At 47.9% G+C, this 21,796-nt stretch overlaps 1 protein-coding gene across 1 annotated transcript in view; it reads left to right on the plus strand.

Annotated features, from left to right (window-relative positions):
• The window catches only part of ATRN (attractin), an 800,866-nt gene that overhangs the window by 293,591 nt on the left and 485,479 nt on the right, over window positions 1–21,796 (plus strand). The window contains exon 14 of the mRNA XM_078678722.1: window positions 15,652–15,790. Within this exon, the coding sequence (XP_078534848.1) occupies window positions 15,652–15,790 (139 nt within the window). The remainder of the gene's footprint in view (window positions 1–15,651; window positions 15,791–21,796) is intronic.

Consider the following 21,796-nt stretch of genomic DNA (forward strand, 5'->3'; position numbering starts at 1 on the left):
GGGGTCGTCAACGCCTAAAATGGCCGACCCGAAATCGAAACTGAAACCAAAGGACTCGAGTGTCCCTAAGATGGCTGCCGTGCCTGTGAAGAAGTCGGTGCCCGTCACCCCGTCGGCTCCGTCGACCTCCGGTCCGCAGAAGCCGAGGAAGTCTGTCGATTCCGATGCTCCGAAATCGAAACAGACGCCCGAAGAAGGGGCCCCCAAGAAAGATGGTCGGCACGGATCAGCGGCTACGGCGCCGTCCAAGCCCGCCAAGGTCGGCTCCAAAGAGGCTGCGCACAAGAAGTCTGCGCCCCGGCCTCAAGATTCGGAGGTGCCGAAGACGGTTTCCGCGCCCAAAACGCACAAGGCCCGAGAGGACGTCGGATCCGAGGGACAGCTCAAAGCATCCTTGTCGGCGACGAAACCCACTGGCAGTGTACCGTCCCCCATTGCGGAGTCACTGCAGAGAATCAGGGAGAAAGCCTTTGCTCCATCGGCTCCGATGCCATTACCGCAGCCGCAAAAGGACGCTCCGGCCACGCCTTCTGGGAAACTCCTCTTTCTCTTGCCACCTAAGGAGGCGCCGAAAGCGTTTTCGACGAAATCGGCTCCGAAACAGGGTTCCTCGCTGCCTGACCCTCTTCCACGTCGTGTACTCGAATCGGATGACGATTCAGAGCATTTCATCGATGCTGCCACCGGCAAGCTGACACTCTATAAACGGAAGATCACTTCTGAGCCGTCGGACACCTACGTCATCCCACTGAAAAAGAAGAGGGTGCCCCTTGACGCCTCAGGCCTCACGGAACCGATTCAGCCTCCTCCAAGACGGAGCCCTACTCCCTCCCCAGAACACTCTGTGGGTGAGGAATATGATGAGGATGAGCAGTACAATTTCCCTATCGATGAACCTGATGTACAACCAGATTCATACGACGACACTGGTGACCAGAACACCCAAGGTGTGGGCCAAGACCCGCAGACCTTTAATGCACGTGCATCCCCGACTGAGGACTCAGCAGGATTTCATGCACTAATTGAAAGGGCGGCGGCCAATCATGATGTGGACATGCATGCCGACCCGGTTGAGGAAGACTTCCTTTTTGACACCTTTGCCATATCTGAAAGGACAGTAAAGACACTTCCTATGCTGAAAGGTGTTCTCAAACATGCTGGGGACATTTTTAAGGAGCCTACGAGGGCGAGAGTGGTCAACCCTCGCATTGAAAAGAAGTACAGGCCTGCACCTGCGGACCCCGTCTACATCCGGGGACAATTGCCACTGGACTCTCTTGTGGTTGCCAATGCCAGGAAACGTGCCAACTCCCAGACAACGGGTGAAGCTCCTCCCCCGGATAAGGAGTCCAAAGTGCTTGAGGCAGGAGGCAAAAGAGTGGCTGCACAGGCGGCAAACTTTTGGCGCATCGCAAATACACAGGCGCTCCTGGCGCGTTATGATAGGGCGCACTACGACACCCTAGAACAGGTTATACAACACCTGCCCCCACAGTTCCAAGAAGGCACCAAAATGCTTATTGAGGAGGGTAAGCTAATATCAAACGCAGCCATCAAGTGTGCACTTGACGCTGCGGACACAGCTGCTAGGGCTATCAACACTAGCGTTATGCTGAGAAGACAAGCCTGGCTCCGCATCTCAGGGTTTAAGCAGGATATTCAAACAACAATTCTGAATCAGCCAGTCAATCCTGATAGTCTGTTTGGTCCGGATGTTGACACCACCCTAGAGAAAATAAAGAAGGACACGGAAACTGCTAAGTCTATGGGGGCCCTGCAGTCCCAACAGTTTCGTGGCAGCAATTTTCGTCGCTCAGGTGCACGTGGAGTCACCAGAGGACAGATGGGTCAACAATCCCAGTTCTCCAAAGGTGGGGCGCAATCCTCGTTCACTAAACAGAACAAGGGAGGTTATAGGAATAACAGCAACAGAGGTCGCGGCAGAGGAAACAACAGCTCCCGCACCTCTACTCCAAGCAAACAGTGACTTTCTGTCACTGCCCCCCGACCACATAACACCTGTCGGGGGGAGACTGCAGCAGTTCCTGCCCGTCTGGAGAAACATCACCACAGACAGGTGGGTGCGACAACTAATCCAGTATGGTTATTGCCTAGAGCTGAAATCCACTCCACCCAACATCCCACCGAGGCAAAGGCCTATGTCCGCAGAGCACTTGCACTTATTGCAGCAGGAAGTGGTGGCGATGCTGCAAAAAGGCGCAATCGAGCTCGTGCCGGTGGGGGAGGAAGGCACAGGGGTATATTCCCTGTACTTCCTTATTCCAAAGAAGGACGGTTCTCTCAGGCCCATTCTCGATCTACGTCCCCTCAACCTGTACATACTGTCAGAGCATTTCCATATGCTTACACTGCAGCAGATTCTTCCCTTGCTAAACCAGGGAGACTTCTTAGCGACCTTAGATCTCAAGGATGCTTATTTCCACATTCCACTACACCCGTCACACAGGAAATACCTCAGGTTCACTATTCAAGGCAGGCACTACCAGTTCAAAGTCCTACCCTTCGGAGTCACTACGGCCCCGAGGGTGTTCACCAAGTGTCTAGCGACAGTGGCGGCGCACCTCAGGAGGCAGAATATCCATGTCTACCCCTACCTAGACGACTGGCTCGTACAAGCCAAGTCAGAGCAACAGTGCGCCGCAGACATGTCGACTACAATTCACCTTCTTCACGATCTGGGTTTCTCCCTAAATTACCCAAAATCGCATCTTCAGCCGGCACATGTCCGGCAGTTCCTGGGTGCTACAATCAACACCCTGACAGCCATGGCTCAGCCAAACCAAGTCAGAATCGACAGCATTCAGTCACTGATCCAACGATTCCGACCAAGACACTCCCTGCCAGCGAGAGTGTTCATGCAGTTGATAGGCATGATGGCCTCCTGCATCTTCATAGTCCCTCACGCACGGTTACATATGCGCCCGCTCCAGGAGTGCTTAGCGAATCAGTGGACACAGGCTCGTGGGCAATTGACAGACCTAGTGTTGGTTACCAGTCGGGCATACGACTCTCTGCATTGGTGGACTCCACACAACCTTTGCAAGGGCCGACTGTTCCACGAGCCCGTGCCGCAGATTGTCCTGACGACGGACGCATCTCTCCAGGGATGGGGAGCTCATGTGCTCACTTACACAGTGCAGGGACTATGGACGACGCAGCAACAGAAGATGCACATCAACTATCTGGAACTGATGGCAATCTTCATGGCGCTCAAGTCCTTCATTGTACATCTGAGCAACAAGGTCGTGCTAGTCCGGACGGACAACATGACCGCGATGTACTACATTCAAAAACAGGGGGGCACCCACTCGCCACAGCTGTCTCATCTGGCTCAGAGCATGTGGAAGTGGGCCATTCAGAGGAACATTTTCCTCATGGCAGAACACCTCCCGGGCAAGGACAATCAGATGGCGGATCTGCTCAGCAGATACAGCCATCAGATGCACGAGTGGGAGATACACCCTTCTGTTCTCCACCCGTACTTCCAGCAGTGGGGTCATCCGGAGATAGACCTGTTCGCAACAAAGGAGAACGCAAAATGCCGACTCTTTGCCGCCAGGTTCCCTCACCCACAGTCGCAGGGGAATGCGATATGGATGAACTGGTCAGGCAAATTTGCATACGCTTTTCCGCCAGCCCCTCTAATACCGCTGGTTGCAAGAAAGCTAAGGCAGCACTCCATGACTCTCATCCTGGTTGCTCCAACGTGGGCACGACAGGCTTGGTACACCACGTTCCTCGAACTCTCAGTGGTGCCGCATCAAAGACTGCGCCTCACGCCCAGTCTTTTGACGCAGAACCATGGAGACATTCAGCATCCAGATCCACAACAGCTCAACCTGGCGATCTGGCTCCTGAAGTCCTAGAGTTTGGATACCTTAACCTACCTCCAGAATGCATGAGTATCATCAAGGAGGCGAGGAAACCAACTACTAGAGCATGCTATGCTGCTAAGTGGAAGCGTTTTGTCATCTACTGTACGTCCAATGACATCAACCCACTAGATGCATCTATACCCGACATCATCTGCTATCTGCTACATCTCTACAAGTGCAATCTGGCGTACACTTCCATTAGGATACATCTCTCAGCCATAGCGGCTTATCTTCAGAACAGGCAGCACCTCTCTGTCTTCAGAGTGCCCGCCATTAAAGCCTTCCTTGAAGGTCTGAAGAGAGTCATTCCCCCAAGAACACCACCAGCTCCGGTGTGGAACCTCAACGTCGTTCTCACCAGACTGATGGGGCCACCATTTGAGCCACTGCACTCGTGTGAGCTCCAATTCCTTACGTGGAAAGTTGCCTTTCTAATAGCTATTACGTCTCTGAGGCGTGTCAGTGAGCTGCAAGCGCTCACCATACAAGAGCCGTTCATTCAAATTCACCCAAATAGGGTAGTGCTACGCACTAACCCTAAATTCCTTCCTAAGGTGGTGTCACAGTTTCATCTTAACCAAACTATTGACTTACCAGCATTCTTTCAAAACCCGCAAACGGTGGCGGAAAGAATGCTCCATACCTTAGATGTACGGAGGGCGTTGATGTACTACATAGACAGAACACAACCCTTTAGAAAGACAAAACAACTCTTTGTTGCCTTCGCACCACAACACAAAGGCAACCCAATTTCCAAAGCAGGGATAGCCAGGTGGATTGTTAAGTGCATCCAGATATGTTATCAAAAAGCCAAGCGCACTTTAACAATACCCCCCAGAGCGCACTCCACACGCAAACTGGGGGCATCCATGGCTTTCCTAGGGAACATTCCTTTAGAGGATATTTGCAGAGCAGCCACGTGGGTCACACCACATACCTTCACAAAACACTACTGTGTTGATGTGCACTCCAAGCAGCAAGCAGCTGTGGGACAGGCTGTTCTCAAGACACTTTTTCAGGTTTCTGCAGCTGGCACGGGCAACCGCCGCTGATGGAGGGGCTGCTATGTATTCTATGCTAAGATATGAATTTAGCAGCCCACATGCCTCGAACTGAATATGCTACTTACCAGTATGCATCTGTTCTTGGCATGTAGGGCTGCTAACATTCATATCGCCCGCCCTCCTCCCCGGTGCCTGTCGCAGCTGCAGATATACTATTGTATTTATTCATTAGCATGGACATCCTTTACACTTTCACTCCATCTTCTGCCACAATGGCGAAAAACAATCTGGGGATGGAGCCGATGCCCATGCGCACTGTAGTCCAGGGGAGGAGCCACCTATCTCAGGATACTTCGAAGACTCTTCCAGGACAACAATGTGCAATCATCCGAGCCCAACACTAGGCGGCGATCTAATGCTAAGATATGAATGTTAGCAGCCCTACATGCCAAGAACAGATGCATACTGGTAAGTAGCATATTCAATACTTCCATTAAGTGCGCCCTACACGCAGCAGACACTGCAGCAAGATCCATAAACACAAGCGTCATGCTAAGAAGACATGCATGGCTCAGAATCTCAGGGTTCAAACAAGAGGTACAAACATCCTTATTGAACCAGCCTTTTGATGAGAAAACACTTTTCGGCTCAGGGACAGATGAGGCCTTAGAAAAGATGAAAAAAGACACAAACGGCTAAATCAATGGGAGCATTGCAGCAGCCAACTCAAAGAGGTTCCTTTCGTAGGTCCACCTATAGAGGTGGATCCAAGAATACAGGTACAAGCCAGCAATCAACCGCTTTTACACCAACATCACCCAGAGGTAATTCTAGAGGCAGTTACAGAGGTAACCACAACAAGGGTAGAGGTCGCGGAAACAACAACAACCACAACTCTCCAACTCCAAAACAGTGACTTCATACAGCTCCCCCAGACCCTATAACACCGGCCGGGGGACGCCTATCACAGTTCCTACCTGTCTGGGAAAACATCACATCAGACAGGTGGGTGCGACAAATTATCCAACATGGTTATTGCTTGGAACTCACAGCTACTCCACCAAACATCCCCTCCAAACAGCGTCCAATGAGTCAAGATCACCTAACACTGTTAAAACAGGAAGTACTATCACTACTTCAAAAGCATGCCATAGAGAAGGTTCCAAATCTCCAACAAGGAACAGGAGTATACTCTCTATACTTCCTAATTCCCAAGAAAGACGGGTCTCTAAGGCCAATACTAGACCTCAGACCTCTCGATGCATACATAAATTCGGAACATTTCCACATGGTCACGCTCCAACAAGTACTTCCTTTACTGAAGAAAGGGGACTTTCTTTCTACACTGGATCTAAAAGACGCTTACTTTCATATCCCAATTCACAAAGCCCACAGGAAATACCTCAGGTTTGTTGTAGAAGGACAACATTATCAATTCAAAGTCCTTCCATTTGGGGTCACAACAGCGCCAAGAGTGTTCACAAAATGCCTAGCAGTGGTTGCAGCTCACCTAAGAAGGCAACAAATACATGTCTTCCCTTACTTGGACGACTGGCTAATAAAGGCCAAGTCACAAGAAGAATGTCTTCAAAACACACAAAAGACAATTCAGTTGCTGCACCAGCTAGGGTTTACGGTGAAGTACACAAAATCCCACCTGCAACCAAAGAAAGTTCAACAATATCTAGGGGCTACTATAGACACAGAGAAAGCCAAAGTATACCCCAATCCAGTCAGGATTCAAACAATGCTTACATTGATTCAAAGATTTCAACCACAACACTCACTAACAGCGCGAGTGTTCATGCAGCTATTAGGGATGATGTCATCCTGCATACTGCTAATACCATATGCCAGACTACAAATGCTTTCGCTGCAAGAATGCTTAGCGACACAGTGGAATCAGGCTCAAGGACAGATTACAGATCGGGTGTTGGTAGACGACCGCACACACCGCTCTCTGAAGTGGTGGAATACAACAAACATTTCCAAAGGGCGGTCGTTCCTAGAACCAATTCCACAAGTGATACTAACAGCGGATGCATCGCTCACCGGATGGGGAGCGCATATGGAGAAATATACAGTACAGGGAAGATGGAGTGTACAGGGAAAAAGACTGCACATCAACCATCTAGAACTACTAGCAGTGTTCCTAGCATTAAAAGCCTTTCAAATGCACATTCTCAACAAAGCAGTCCTGATCAAAACAGACAACATGACAGCAATGTATTATATTCAAAAACAGGGGGGGACGCACTCTCTCCAACTATCCAGACTAGCGCAGGAAATTTGGAGATGGGCCATTCCTCAAAACATCTATCTATTAGCCGAACATCTACCAGGAGTTCAAAATCAGATGGCAGACATCTTAAGCAGACAGTCAGAACAAATACACGAATGGGAACTGCACGACCAAATACTGCAGCCATTCTTCCAAAGATGGGGACAACCAGAGATAGATCTCTTTGCCACTCATCAGAACGCAAAATGCCAAAGCTTCGCATCCAGGTACCCACACCACCTGTCGCAGGGCAATGCGTTATGGATAAATTGGTCCAACAAATTTGCATACGCTTTTCCCCCTCTCCCACTAATTCCATTAGTGGTTCGAAAACTGCAACAACACTCAATGACCATGATACTAGTAGCACCCACGTGGGCACGGCAGCCGTGGTTCACCACGCTCCTGCAACTCTCACAAGTGCCACACCAAAAACTAAGAATTTCACCCATGCACCTTACACAGAACCATGGAGAAATAATGCACCCAGATCCCAAACAACTGAACCTAGCGATCTGGCTCCTGAGATCTTAGAATTTGGATACTTAGATCTACCTCCAAACTGTATGGAGATCATTAAGCAAGCAAGACGTCCTACCACCAGAGCATGCTATGCAGCAAAGTGGAAAAGGTTTGCTGTATACTGTACCAGTAACAACATCAACCCTCTAGACGCATCAACAAAAAATATTATTTGCTACTTACTACACTTGCAGCAATGTAACCTTGCTTACACATCTATTAGAGTACATCTAGCAGCTATAGCAGCGTACCTACATAACAGGCAACATCTATCCCTGTTTAGAGTGCCAGCAAACAGAGCCTTGAGTCATTCCACCAAGATTGCCACCTTCCCCGGTCTGGAATCTTAACATAGTACTCACCAGACTAATGGGACCACCTTTCGAACCTATGCATAGGTGTGAAATACAATTCCTTACATGGAAGGTGGCCTTCCTTATAGCCATTACCTCCCTCAGGAGAGTGAGTGAATTACAGGCATTGACAATACAGGAACCATTCCTACAGTTACACCAGAATAAAGTGGTTCTTAGAACACACCCAAAGTTCTTGCCTAAAGTAATTTCAGCATTTCACATCAATCAACCAGTGGAACTACCAGTCTTTTTCCCAAAACCACAGACGGTAGCAGAAAGGGCCCTACTTATATTAGATGTCAAAAGGGCAATATTGTACTACATAGAAAGAACACAAAATTTCAGGAAAACTAAACAACTATTTGTAGCGTTTTCCCCAACACATAAGGGCAATCCAATCTCTAAAGCAGGAATTGCCAGATGGATTGTAAAATGTATACAGATATGTTACATAAAAGCAAAGAGAACATTAACTGTTCCTCCTAGAGCTCATTCTACACGTAAACTAGGGGCATCTATGGCATTCTTAGGAAACATTCCCCTAGATGACATATGCAAAGCAGCAACATGGTCTACACCGCATACCTTCACAAAACACTACTGTGTTGATGTGCAGGCAACACAACAAGCCAGAGTGGGCCAAGCTGTATTAAAAACTTTATTTCAGACGGTTGCAACAGACACGGGTGACCACCGCTAGGGAGGTAACTGCTGTATAGTCTATTCATAAATGTACCATCTGCAGCCCATATGCCTTGAACGGAATATGCTACTTACCAGTATGCATCTGTTCTTGGCATAGAGGGCTGCAGAGTGGTACATGCCCTCCCTGCCTCCCCGGAAACCTGTGTCTGTTCCAACACTATCTTATTTAGATACATTTACATGGGCATCTCTTTCTGTATTCTATTACACTACTCCATCTAACCCTACTATGGCAAAACAATCTAAGGATGGAGCCGATGCCCATGCGCACTAGCACCCAAAGGAGGAGTCATCGGTCTCGTGACGACAAAAGACTTCTCCAAGAGAAAAACAAGTGCAATCATCCGAGCCCAACACCAGATGGCGATCTATTCATAAATGTACCACTCTGCAGCCCTCTATGCCAAGAACAGATGCATACTGGTAAGTAGCATATTCCATAACCAGTGCCCAGTACTTGTCATTAAGTTGCCTGCCTGATCACTTGCACTATCTAGTAAAGGAACCAGACATCACAGGGGCTCATCTGCTCATGCAGATGTGCCCTCACATATAGTATAGTTCACCCTGCCTTATGGCTCTAAGGCCTGCTGTAGTGGTGACTTACATATAGTATATGCAATTTATTTTGGCATGGCACACGGAGTGTGCCATGTCGGGTTTTCAAACTGGTTTGCATCATTTCACGCATCCTCAAAAAAATGGCAGGCTTCCTGCAGTTTTTGTATGGGCCCCCATTAGGAGGCATAATACATGCTGCAGCCTAAAGGGAGCCTCTTTAGTACCAAGGCCCCAGGTACAAGGGGTACCATTTACTAGGGACTTACAGGGGTGAAAAAGCCCTTGCCAGTTGGGTTACAGTTACACATTTTACTTGATTGAAGAGAAAGGGCACTGGGGCCTAGTTAGCTGGGACCCACAGCACTTTGTCGAAAAGCATCAGTACTAGGGCAAAAAAATGGGGGTGACCATGTCAAAAAGGGGCACTATCCCACATTCCCCCCTCCCCCCACAACTCCAAACAAAAGGCAATGAGACTAATCTTTGCCAAGAGAGTCTTTATTGGTGGAAGAACCTGGAAAGGCCATCTGCATCTGCATTGACATTCAGTCCCAGGTCTGTGTTCCATTGCAACGTTCATTCCCTGTAGCGAGATGGGCCACCTTAATAGTTTACAATTTCCCCCCCTTCATGTGCTTCAGCCATGTGAGAGGCCTGCGGTCAGTTTGTACAAGGAAGTAAGTGTCAAACAGGCTTGATCTCAGGTTCTTCCGGGATGAAAGGGCAGCAAAGGCTTCCCTCTACCCTGTTCTCTGGTAATAAAAGCATCAGGCTGGTCCTGGCCATTATCTTTGGTCTGTGATAGGACTGCTCCTATCCCGTGCTTAGAGGTATCTGTCTGCACAATGAACTGCTTTGTGTAATCTAGAGCTTTTAAAATGTGTGCTAAGCACATTGCTTCCTTCAGAGTGTAAAAAGCCTTTTGAAAGCTCACTGTCCAGTTTACTTTCTCGGGTTGTTTCTTGGAGGTCAGTCCTGTGAGGGGTCCACAATAGTACCACACCCATTCACAAACCTCCTGTAGTATCCAGTCAAGCCTAGGGATGCCCTGACTTGAGTTTGGGTTGTTGAAACCCACTAGTCCAGAATAGTCTGGATCTTGAGCTATAAGGGTATAACTTCGCCTCCACCTACAAGGTGGCCCAATTATACAACTGAGTCCTGCCCTATCTGGCACTTGCTCGCCTTGAAAGTGAGCCCTGCTTTTTGCAGGGCCTCAAGGACCTTTCCAAGGTGGATCGGGTGATCCTGCCAAGTGGTGTTATTGGCAGCAGTATCGTCAGAATGTGCTGCACTTTAAGACTCCAGCCCGGCCAGGACTTTGTTCTCCAACCATTAAAATGTGGCAGAAGCAATCTTTGAACCAAAGGCCATTACAGTAAACTGTTTATGTCCATCTGAGGTCAAGAATGCTGTTTTTATGTTGCTCCTGGGGTAAGACCAATTTTCCAGTACCCTGATGTCCAATCAAAAATACTGCGAAACCTAGCTGCACCCAACCTGTCCATTAGTACATCAGCCCTTGGAATATGGTGTGCTTCTGTATTAGTGACAGCATTGAGACCTCTGGTGATCTTAGAAGTGAGAAGTGAGTGGGCTTTCATAGATTCTTACCTTTGGGCCACCATCGCCCTGTTTGGATACCTCAAGTCCATATGCAAGACTCAAGTAAGATGGCGAATGAATGCGTTGTAAATGTAGTTTTAAAAAATTTGTTGTAATGGCATGCAATGTAAATTTATGCGTTTTAAGGGATGTTGCTGTGTAAAAACTCCTTTGTAAAGTCATGCGATGTAAATGTATGCGTTGTAACGTCATACATTTGTGACAGTCATAAGGGGAATTGCTTCAGAACACCTGGAGGCACGATCAATCACCACCAGTATGAATCTGTTTCCTGATGCTGTTTGATGGTCAAGGGGACCATCAATATAAATACCTACCCTTTCAAAGGGAACCCCAACCACTGGTCGTGGAGTTAAGGGGGCCTTTAGTTTGCTACCCGTCTTGCTATTGGCTTGACAGATAACACAGGAGCTGCCGAACTCCTTCACTTTCTGGTACATATCTGCCCCATAGAAGTGGGTGACTAACTTACTCCAAGTTTTAGGATTAAATCTTTTTTAATTGGCAGCATACAAAATCAATACACAGCATGCCAACTACAACCCTAATTGGCCGGCCGCGTTGACAGTTCCATTAAGACCAGCGTACAGAACAGAAGATGGTTCCCCTGCTGTGTAAGGCCCAAGCTCCTGTGGCTCAGTTTCCTCAAAGGCTGACTGGACTTCTCCCTGAGGAGAGGAGACCCGAGCTTGTCGCAGTGGAAGTTGTTTTCCCAGCCTTTCGTGCCTGTTCTCTTGGATGATTTGGTCATTACTCCAGGCACCAAAACCTCTTTTTCACCCTGGTCTTTGCTTTGTGCTCTAGTTTCCTCACACCCATTCAGGTATTCCCAGTATGAATCCATGAGTTCTCATCTCTCCCTCAGACTATGCTGAGGTCTCACTAGCTAGCAGTCATTTTACTGGAATTGCAGAGGACACAGATGCACCTTCTTTAGGCCAGTAATCCCTTCCCATTCCACAGTCACCATAGCCAATCGATGAACCTTGACAGTGTTTTAAGCCTCAATAATTGGATATGTATGTCTACTTAAGTACTGTTGTGAGGATATCAGTTTTTCATTCACCGTGGTGATACTTGCACCTGTATCTTTTAGAGCTTCTACTTCAACCCCATTGATATGTGGCTAGTGTCTGTATTTTTCCAGGTTCCAGGGACAGCCAGCCAGGGTTGCTAGGTTTATCCTTCCCTTTGAGATTAATGTAGCTTCAGAGTTTTCTCTGTCCTGGTCAGGGCACACCAAGGATCTCATCTGGAGACTAACAACCCTGAAGGTGTTTTGACTAGTGTAAGCCTTTTTGGGGCAGGAAAATTCCCCAGTTTGGTGACCATTCTGCTTAAGATAATGGCACCAATACTTCTTGGGATCTCAGTTTTTACCCTGGTACCCACCTGTTGATTGGCAAGTGTCTCTGGGTCTGCCCTCCTGAACTGGTGTTTGGGGGTCTTTGGAAGACTCTTTAGGATTTTCCCCTTTGTGTGCCACACATTTCCGGCAGGAAGGGTGTGTGTGTGTGAATGGGAGCAGCCTTTTGGCCACCCCACCATGGGTCTTTCTGGACAATTTTGTTTTGACCCACTGGTCAGCCTTCTTCCCTAGCTCTTAGGGAGAGACTAACTTTAAATCCACTAAGTACTACTGCAGTTTTTCTGAAGTACAATTACTCTACAGATGCTCTTTCATTATCAAATTTTTGAGCCCTAATAGTCTTGCACCTTGTGTCCCTCAACCAGCCACCTAGTGTTTTGACCGAGAAGTGAACAAAATCCACCCAGGACTTACTTGAGTTTTGCAAGTCTCCCAAAACTTAATTCTGTAGTCTTCTGTAGAGAACCCTAGTATCGCTGGCGTAATGTCCTCATTTTCCAAGCCCTCTCAAAGGCTGTAAAGCAAGTTTTGAAATCATTACCCTCAACATATTTGGGGACCATGCCTTTGGGGATTTTGGAATCAAATGTTTTACTTTCTTCACCTGTTTTGTTTGTTGCTGCCACCACTCATGAGTGCTAGACCCATCTCAGTCGGGACCTTTTGTTAAATTAGTTGTAACAAACTCGGCAAGAGCTCATGGAGTGGCCGACCTATCGGGCTAGGGTATCTACCCCCTTTCATCTGTGTCAGTGCCTCTGATTTTTTGGTCTCTGTAGTCTCCTCTCTAGCCCATGACTTGCCTCTGGGTCTAGTCGAGTTCCCATTTGTCCCTCTACTCTGGTATAGACATTAACATGTGTGTGACCACTGGTGAGCGGTCAGAAATGCCTTTCGGTAGAAGCATGGTGCCCCCAAAGCTCCTCAACTGAGGACACAGCACCAAGAGATAATCTAAGCTGGACTGGTAGCGCATGGACTTGGATGCATAGGAATATTGTCTCCTGGGGTATTTTCAACCATCCCCCTAAAGTTAAGAAAAGCTGCCAGGCGCGTTCCGTCCTTGGTCTGTCACCCAAGATCATCACCCTTTCTAGATGACCTTGTAATGTTAGGTTGAGATCCCCTCCAACGAGCAGCAAGGCCTCTTGGGTTTTTGCAACCCATCACCCAGTTTCCCCAGTGTTGCTATTTGGAGCCTTGCGGAGAAGTGCCATGATGCTAGTAATACAGTCTCAACATTCTATCTCCCGCTCACTGCCACTAGACACCCCAACTCATCCAACCATGAATGGGTGACCTGCAGCAGGAGGGACCTGAAAACAAGAATTCCCACCCTCCTGGAAGCTGGGGAGAACCCTGTATGAACCAGTAGGTTAAATCTCCCATGGGAAAGGACCCTGCAATTATTACCCCCAAGATGGGTTTCCTGAACCAGGGTATCAGGATCGTGTCCAGCCAGATATGTCCACACTACCCCTTCCCCCTTTTCAGCTTGTTTCCCAGGCTATTAATGTTCCAGGAGAGACCTTGATGGTTAACCCCAGGGTTGTACCAGGTTTTAATTGTACCGCCATGATGGGAGAGCCATGTGTATGTGTATGTGCCTGTGTCTGCGCTGCCCTTTGGTATGGCCACCCCCCTCCCAACAACCTCAATCAGCAGATCTAGAACTACCTGCTTTCCCAATGCTCAAGGCGTCTGCTGTCCCAGCAACTGAAATGAGCCTCCTCAGTCCTCAACTTATGTCTATAGTCATCTGCGTAACTTCTGGTAATTCTAACTCTTCCGGGTCCTCCTGTAATGCGGCAAAATCACCCGCTGAATCTTCTGAAAATCCTGACAACATTGCCCATCTGTCACCCACCTGTGAAGTTGTAGGTCTGTCACCACCTGACCTGAGCTGTTCCCCGCAACCTGACCTCAAAGCGAGGAGGTCACCCCCCCGGCAGGACGCAGTGACCAACCCGCAGGCACGAGCACCCCCTGCTCACCGACTGTGCAACCACAGGTCCCCTCCATGTCTCCTGTTGCAGGACCCATGACCATTACTCCTCTTGGACTTAGGACATCAGCAGCCTTCCAGGGCAAATTCCAGCTGCCGTCCAGGGCAAATTCCAGCTGGTCTCGTCACAATTCTATGCTCCAGGACCACATTCCTGGTGGCTTATGGCTGATGGGCGTGCAGGAATGGAAAGCAGCAATCTCTTCCCGGGAGGCTCATCCACTGATGCACACTTCTTTTGGTGCAGGCCACCTTGCACCCTCACTTTGTGGCGGTCATCATCCCAGCTCTCAACGCAGGCCACTGCTGGGATCCGATGCTAGGACTACGCCAAGGCGTGACGGCTCTAACCCCCAACGGCCTCCCTCCTATATATCCAGTGCCTCTGCACTCCACGAGTGTCGTCAGTCGCCAACCGCTATCTTGTTCACCACGGCACCATTGCCAGAGTCCTAGGCTCTCCAAGTGCCTGCCCGCCACCACTCCCGAGGTGTCCGCCCCTCTAATACCCCTTCCCCAACCCAAATGAGATGCTTTTTGAATGAATTCTTGTTCCATGTTTTGAAACACATAGTTGCCTGGTAGGTCTAAAGTTCATTTAAAGCAAGGATAGGGAGCCAGGACCGTTTTTTTTATCTAACATTCCAGTTATTGATATATTTAAAGCTTCTGTGTGGAGGTGCATTCCTTCATCTACTAAACGTTTTTATAAATTGTGATGTTTTTATTTATTTTACCCTATATTGGTAGTGTAAGTGATAGCTTACCAGTAAGAGTAGTTCCTTTACTGTGACCTTTCCTCGTTGATGATACCCACTCATCAAATGCTCTCACTTAAATGAGATATTGTTTTCTGTGGCCTAGAACGGAGAATGAGGCACTGTGGGTCATTTCTCTGTGTCAGTTTTGGAATAGTCCGTATCCATCTGTTTTCGGCCCCAAGTAGAATTAGCCTGTGGTTAGAAATCACCGTGACCACACTTTGACAAAGTGTAATAAACGGACAGTGCTCAGGTGTGAGCTGCTAATCAAAAGACTGCCTTATTTTTGAGAGAATGTATTGCTTGATGGCTTAAAAATGTGTTAACAGTGTTAGTGTCAGGGTTAATGTTAAGTGCGGTGAATGACTTAAAAGAAAGAAAACTAGCACTGCAGAAAAAAGTCTTGGCAGAGAAATGCACTGAGGGGATTACTACAACTAATCCAGTCATCACATTGTGGTTACTGTTAAAATGATGAGAAGGAGTTACTCTAAGAAGCATCTTCCCATACACCATTCTATATTAAATTAATTAGGAAAATTACATTTTTTGACCTTTTTTTTAGGGTCCCATTACTAAGTGTGATAACTGCACAAAAGACAAGCCAGGGTATCACTGCATTAAGAAAACCAGCTGTAAGAGTTGTGCCATGGACCAGAACTGTCAGTGGGAGCCCAGGAATCAAGAGTGCATACCATTACCAGGTATGTGATAACTAACAAATGTCTGTAGTATTGTTATGAGCAAGATATCTTGTCAAACTTAGTCGTGCATCTGAATGACTGCTTCCAGTGCAATTCTTAATTGATGTCTTCCTCTGTTGAATCAGGCACTGTTTTTACTCTGAGTTCTGCCTTTTCACAGTGCCAAAAACTATTAAATTCTCTTCAACTCTTAATATATAAGCGCCCCCCACTCTTAATTCTAAGATTTAAGATGGAAACTTTACAAATTGTTTAGAATGTGCATTAAAGAATATGACTATCCCACATATTTACAAGAAACTTGAAGGTGACACTGAGTAACTGGACCGAGAACCCAGATTTTTCAATTATTCTGAAACACTGCAACTTAGATGTTAGTCAATATAAACTCAATCACTGCGGTTTGTTCTTGTGAAGCTGTTGGTGTAATTGGTATCCTCTAATGATTAGCTCTGATGAAAAATGAAATGAAAAAAGGTTCTTAATAGAGCGCACTGTGACCAAGCGGCTTCCTGGCGCTAGAGGTGAGAGCTGAGTGAGATGGGAGAAGCCAAAACTGTTTAGCGGGAATATGCAATAGAAAACAAATGGGTTTTTAAGGCTTTGCGAAATTGGGAGTAGATAGTGATGGATCTGATCGGTAGAGGGAGACTGTTCCAGAAAGAGGGACCCAAAACAGAGAATCTAGTGCCACCGGTTTTAGATCTACGAAACCGGGGTACATTGGAAAGGAACTGATTAGAGGAACGGAGGGAACGGTTGGGGGTGTAGGGAGTGATGAGTGAGTTAATAAAGGCTGGGCCAATGCGGGCCCGAGCCATGAAAACCAGACAACCCATCTTAAAGAGGGATCTCTGAGAGATGGGGAGCCAATGAAGTGCTTTCAGAACGGGGGTAATGTGGGAAGACTTAAGGAGGTGGAGGATGAGGCAGGCGGCCTGATTCTGAACAGCCTGTAGGTGGCGAAGTTCATACGCTTGGATGCCCACGTACAGGCTGTTCCCGTAATCGAGACGGGAAAGAATCATTGCCAGGATAATGAGCTTAAGGGCGTCAGAAGAAGAGAAACGGGACACCTTTCGGATGATTCGGAGAGAAAGAAAACAGGAGGAGACAACCGAGCTCATCTGGGCATGCATAGAGAGGTCCCGACTGACTTTAATACCCAAGGTCTTTGCCGAGGCCGCTGGTAAAGGTGGAGGGCCAGAGGTGGAAGGCCAAAAGGCGGTCGACCAAGGGGAAGGGGTAGGGCCAGTCAGGACCAGCTGCGTCTTGTCCAGATTGAGCTTCAGCTGATTCCGATTCATCCAATCTGAAATAAAGACCAGGGTGGAGTGGAGTTTGGATAGAGAGTGCAGGGGAGAAGAAAGGTAAAAAACAAGCTGGAGGTCATCCGCGTAGTTATACACGAAGACCCCCATATCAAGGAGGGAAAGAATAAGGGGATGGATATAAAGGTTGAAAAGGAGATGGGGACAGGGAGGAGCCTTGGGGAACTCCCGGGGGACCAAGCGGGAAGGGGCGGAGTGGCAAGAAAGGTGTACCGCCTGAGTCCGATCTTTAAGAAAGGAGGCGAGCCAAGAGAGGGCCGTGCCCCGAACGCCCGCTGCGCAGACACGGTCGAGAAGGATGGCATGGTCGACCGTGTCAAACGCAGCGGACAGATCGAGGAGCACCAAGGCTTGGGGCAAGTTAGAATCTGCCTTACTCTTTAGCTCGTCCAAGACGGACAAGACAACTGACTCTTGGAATGAGCCGGTCAGAAGCCCGCTTGGTGGGAAGCCAGGAGGTGGTTGTCCTCGATATAAGAGGAGAGACAAGAGGTGATGTAGCTCTCCAAGATCTTTCCGAGGTAAGGGAGAAGGGAAATAGGCCTAAAGTTAGAGGGGAGGGAAGGGTCTAGACCAGGTTTTTTTAAAATAGGACGAACTATAGCGGATTTAAAGTAATTAGGGACTGAACCAGAGGAAATGGAAGAATTAAGAAGAGAGAGAGGAGGATCAGGGCAATGGGTAAAGAGTACTTTCAAAATGCGAGCTGGCACACAGTCGGCAGGGGAACCGGACTTCACTTTCTGGAGTAGAGCCAAGAAAGCATCCAAGGAGATAGGGGGAACTGATTAAGAGGAATAGAGGACAGAGAGGGGGCAGAAGAAAGGGGGGAGGGAGAGACAGAGGGAATATTAGATTTGATCTTGGCGATCTTCTCCAGGAAGAAGTCATTAAGAGAAAGGCAGAGGTCTTGGGAAGGAATAATGTTCAAATTGGCTCTGTTGGATGCAACAAGGTTGCGAACTATAGAGAAAATCTCCTTAGGTTTATTAGCTGAGAGGGAAATTCTCTCCGAGAAGTGAATGGTTTTGGCTCGCAGAATGACTTTTTTATAGCTCGCCAAAAGTGTTTTGTATTTAGCTCGCAGGACAGGGCAGTATTTGCGCCTCCAATGACGTTCAGAGCGTCTAAGGTCCAGTTTGAGGATTTTTAGCTAGTCTGAAAACCATTTTTGGGCGTCATGGGGGCGACAGGTCTTAACTTTCCTAAGGGGGGCGACTAATTCGCAGGAAGAGGACAGCCAGTGATTCACGGCGTCTATTTGATGGTCAATAGGAAGGTTGCATAGGTCTGGGCCAGAGGAAGCAAGGGAGATACACAGAGAATCAAGGTCCGCCCGGTTCCAATTTCGGGCCATGATGTTTTTAGGTAGGGGGGCCTCTCTTGCGTTCCGAGCTCAATGGAGAAAGAGATCAATGAATGATCAGACCAAGTGCAAGGAAGGACGGTGGGGGGGAGAATGGGACAGTTAGCTGACCAAATTTGGTCCAAGACGTGACCGTGAATATGGGTGGGGGAGTGTATGTGTGGGTAAAAATTAAGAGACTGAAGGGTCGCAGAAAAATCCTTAGAAGACGAGTCTTCTCTGGGGTCGCCCGGCCAATAATTAAAGTCCCCCAGAAGAAGCACAGAGGAATTATTGACAACGAGCGTAGCCAGAAGTTCCTGCAGAGCAGGAATAAAGGAGGACATATACTGCGGAGGGCGGTAGAAAAGGGCTACGGTAAGGGGAGCACTAAGATTAACTGAACGGGCAACTAGAAAATCTACTCCACACATGGGAGGATAGGAAAGAGGCTGAAACTGGAGGCTGGAACGGATGATCATCGCCACTCCCCCCCCGAGTTTTCCAGCGGGACGATCCGCCCGAAGAGCGTAGTTAGAGTCGGGGAGGGCGGAGAGAAGATCAGGAAGGGAATCAGTAGAGAACCAAGTTTCCGTAAGAAAAAGAAGATCAGGGGAGTCAGTGTCCAGTAAATTAAAAATCTCCAGCTGATGTCTACCTGCAGATCTAGTATTGAGCAGGTAGGCAGTGGCCGTGCTAGAAGAGGAGAGGCGAGGAGGGACCGGGATGGGAGAAGTCTGAGGCCAAGGGGAAGATGGCGTATGTAAGGGTAGTGAAGCTAATGGGGATGAAATGTCCAGAGCGATAATGCGCTGAAACAAAAGAGGGTCAATGTGCTAACCTGTATTAAAGGACAGGAGTTGGGCTGGGGTATAGGTTAAGGAATGGGCAGGGTCCGTGGCCCCTGGTCCCTGCCGGTCGCGGACTGGCGCAGACGGGCTTGCCTTTGGCGCGCCTTTGGCGCGCTGACGGCGCACCCGCTGCGCCCGTCCGCTGCGCGACCGGGGGAAACACATTGTTTATAGAGGGGGAGAGCGGAAAGGGCGTGGCCTGTAGGTGGTGGGCGTGGCCTGTGGCCTCTGGGGAATGGCGGCGAAAGGGTGGTGGCCCGCAGCAGCGCTCGATTCAGCTGCGTGGGAGTGCCCAGAGCATGGGGGTCAAAGGAAACAGGTGCCCAGAGTTGGGGAGATCAGTAAGTACAAAAACAAATTTTGCAACCAAAACGTTAAAAACGAGTAGTGGCGTTCTCCCGGCTGTGCCTCAGGAGATAGTGCAACCTCTGGCAGACGCTCGCACTCAGCGTAGTTAAGTGCCTTCAGTTGGGGGCGTGGCTAGTGGGAGGTGGGCGTGGCCTATGACCTTCGGGGATCGACCAACAAACAAATGCCCAGCAAGGTCAAAACAGTTAAAAACATAAGGTGTGAGCAAACAATTTTTTTAAGAGCAAAAGTTCAGTTTTAACAAAGCATTCTCCCGACTGCGCCTCGGGAGGTGTAGATGCCTCTGGCAAGCGCTCGTAGTCAGCGCTGTTAAATGCCTTCGGCGGGGGGCGTGGCAAGGGAAAGATGGGCGTGGCCTATAGCCTCAAGGGATCGTGCAACAAAACAAAACAAATGCCCAAGTGGCGACACAGTTAAAAACATAAGGAATAAGCAGTTTATATTTTTTTAAAACAAGTATTTGGTAAATAGAGCGTTCTCCCGGCTGCGCCTCAGGAGATGAATGAGCCTCTGATGGGTAATCCTGTTGGATTTGAATCCCTGCTTCCTGCCCCTTAAGAGTGTGATGTCAATATCAAGCGTATGTGGTTGCATAGTCATAAACTATATGTTTTGTTTATTATATCACGGTCTTTGGAGAGCCACCTGGGGGGAGTGACCCTAAAATTGGATCCATGAATGCTATGCTTATTTTCAAGGAAGTACTTTTGTGGTACTTGCCTCAGACAGAGATAAAAGGACGAGTAGAATGTCTAGAGGAGAACAAGTGTCTCCAACCATCAGTGTAGCAGTACAACTTTGGTGGCCCTTGCTTGCATATATGCACCATCCAATACTTTGGACCCGAATGGCCCTAAAGCTGACCCTATTTTCTGTTACAACACTGTCCAGAAGCATTCTTTTTCTATAAATAACCTTACATTTGAGAAATGCTCTACTTGTCTTACACAACTCTCTCTCTCTACAGGTGAGATCTCACCCTGTTTACTCTGGCATCATTGCCTATTTTCTGTATTCTTCCTTTGGTTGGGAACTGCTCTATGGTTATGTTTTCCCTCTATTCTAGGTGTGGCTACAGGCATCTATGCTATTCAGGCTACCTGAAGGTGCACTTTAGTACCTGGTGCCAGCATTTATGTGGAAAATTCCATGGCCTACCGTCATAAACTGGTTCTAGTCAGGTCTTACCATTCTTCTGGTTCAGGCTCCCCTCTCTCTAGGGTGACAAAGGCAAGTGCAGGCCTGGTGTCCGATTCATCTGTATGTGCTGCAGGCGGGGCAATTAGAAGTGTAATTGGGGCAGGGTACAACTCCTTCTGAGCCATCCTGTCAGGAATAAGGAACCTCCATTTTTCATATGTCTGGAAGGAATACACAAAACATCACAGGAGAGCCATTCGCAGTCATGCAGCACTACCAGAAAGGCACGTTTGATTTAGGACAGACAATTCCTACCTTCTAAAAGTGGCATTTTCAGAATAGCAAATTAAAATCTGACTTTACCATTAAAAAAGATTTTAAATGAACAACTTATTTGAGTGTAAGCAGCATTTCTATATCTTAAGTGTAATAAAGTATCCCCGTGCTAGCCTGCGGGCTAGTTAGCCTTACAACAGTGACAAAGCAACTTTAGTTTTCCACTGCCAGAACATATAAAACTTAAACATACATGTCCTACTTTTTAAATACCATTAGCCCTGCTATACGCGTGGTTAAGGCCTACCTTAGGGTTGACTTTTAAGTAAAGTAAAATGAAGGTTTATGCCTGGCGAACAGCTTATGTTGCCAGACTAAAATGACTGTTCCAAACTACACTACAGGCTGCAATGGCAGGCCTGTGACATCTTTTAAAAGGCTACCTTAGTGGGTGGCACAATGAGTACTAAAGCCCACAGTAGCATTTAATTAACAAGCCCTGGGTACATGTAGTACCATACTGAAGACTTACAAGTAAATTAAATGTACCAATCAGGTGTAAGCCAATGTTACCATGTTTAAAGGGGAGAGCACAAGCACTTTACCTAGGGCTAGAAGGGAGGAAAAAATGTATAGTCCCTAAAGTCAGCACATGTCCTGAAGGTGCTTGTGCACAAAATTTACAAAGGCATAC

This window comes from Lissotriton helveticus, chromosome 2_2, assembly GCF_964261635.1.
Source record: "Lissotriton helveticus chromosome 2_2, aLisHel1.1, whole genome shotgun sequence".
Lineage (NCBI taxonomy): Eukaryota > Metazoa > Chordata > Amphibia > Caudata > Salamandridae > Lissotriton > Lissotriton helveticus.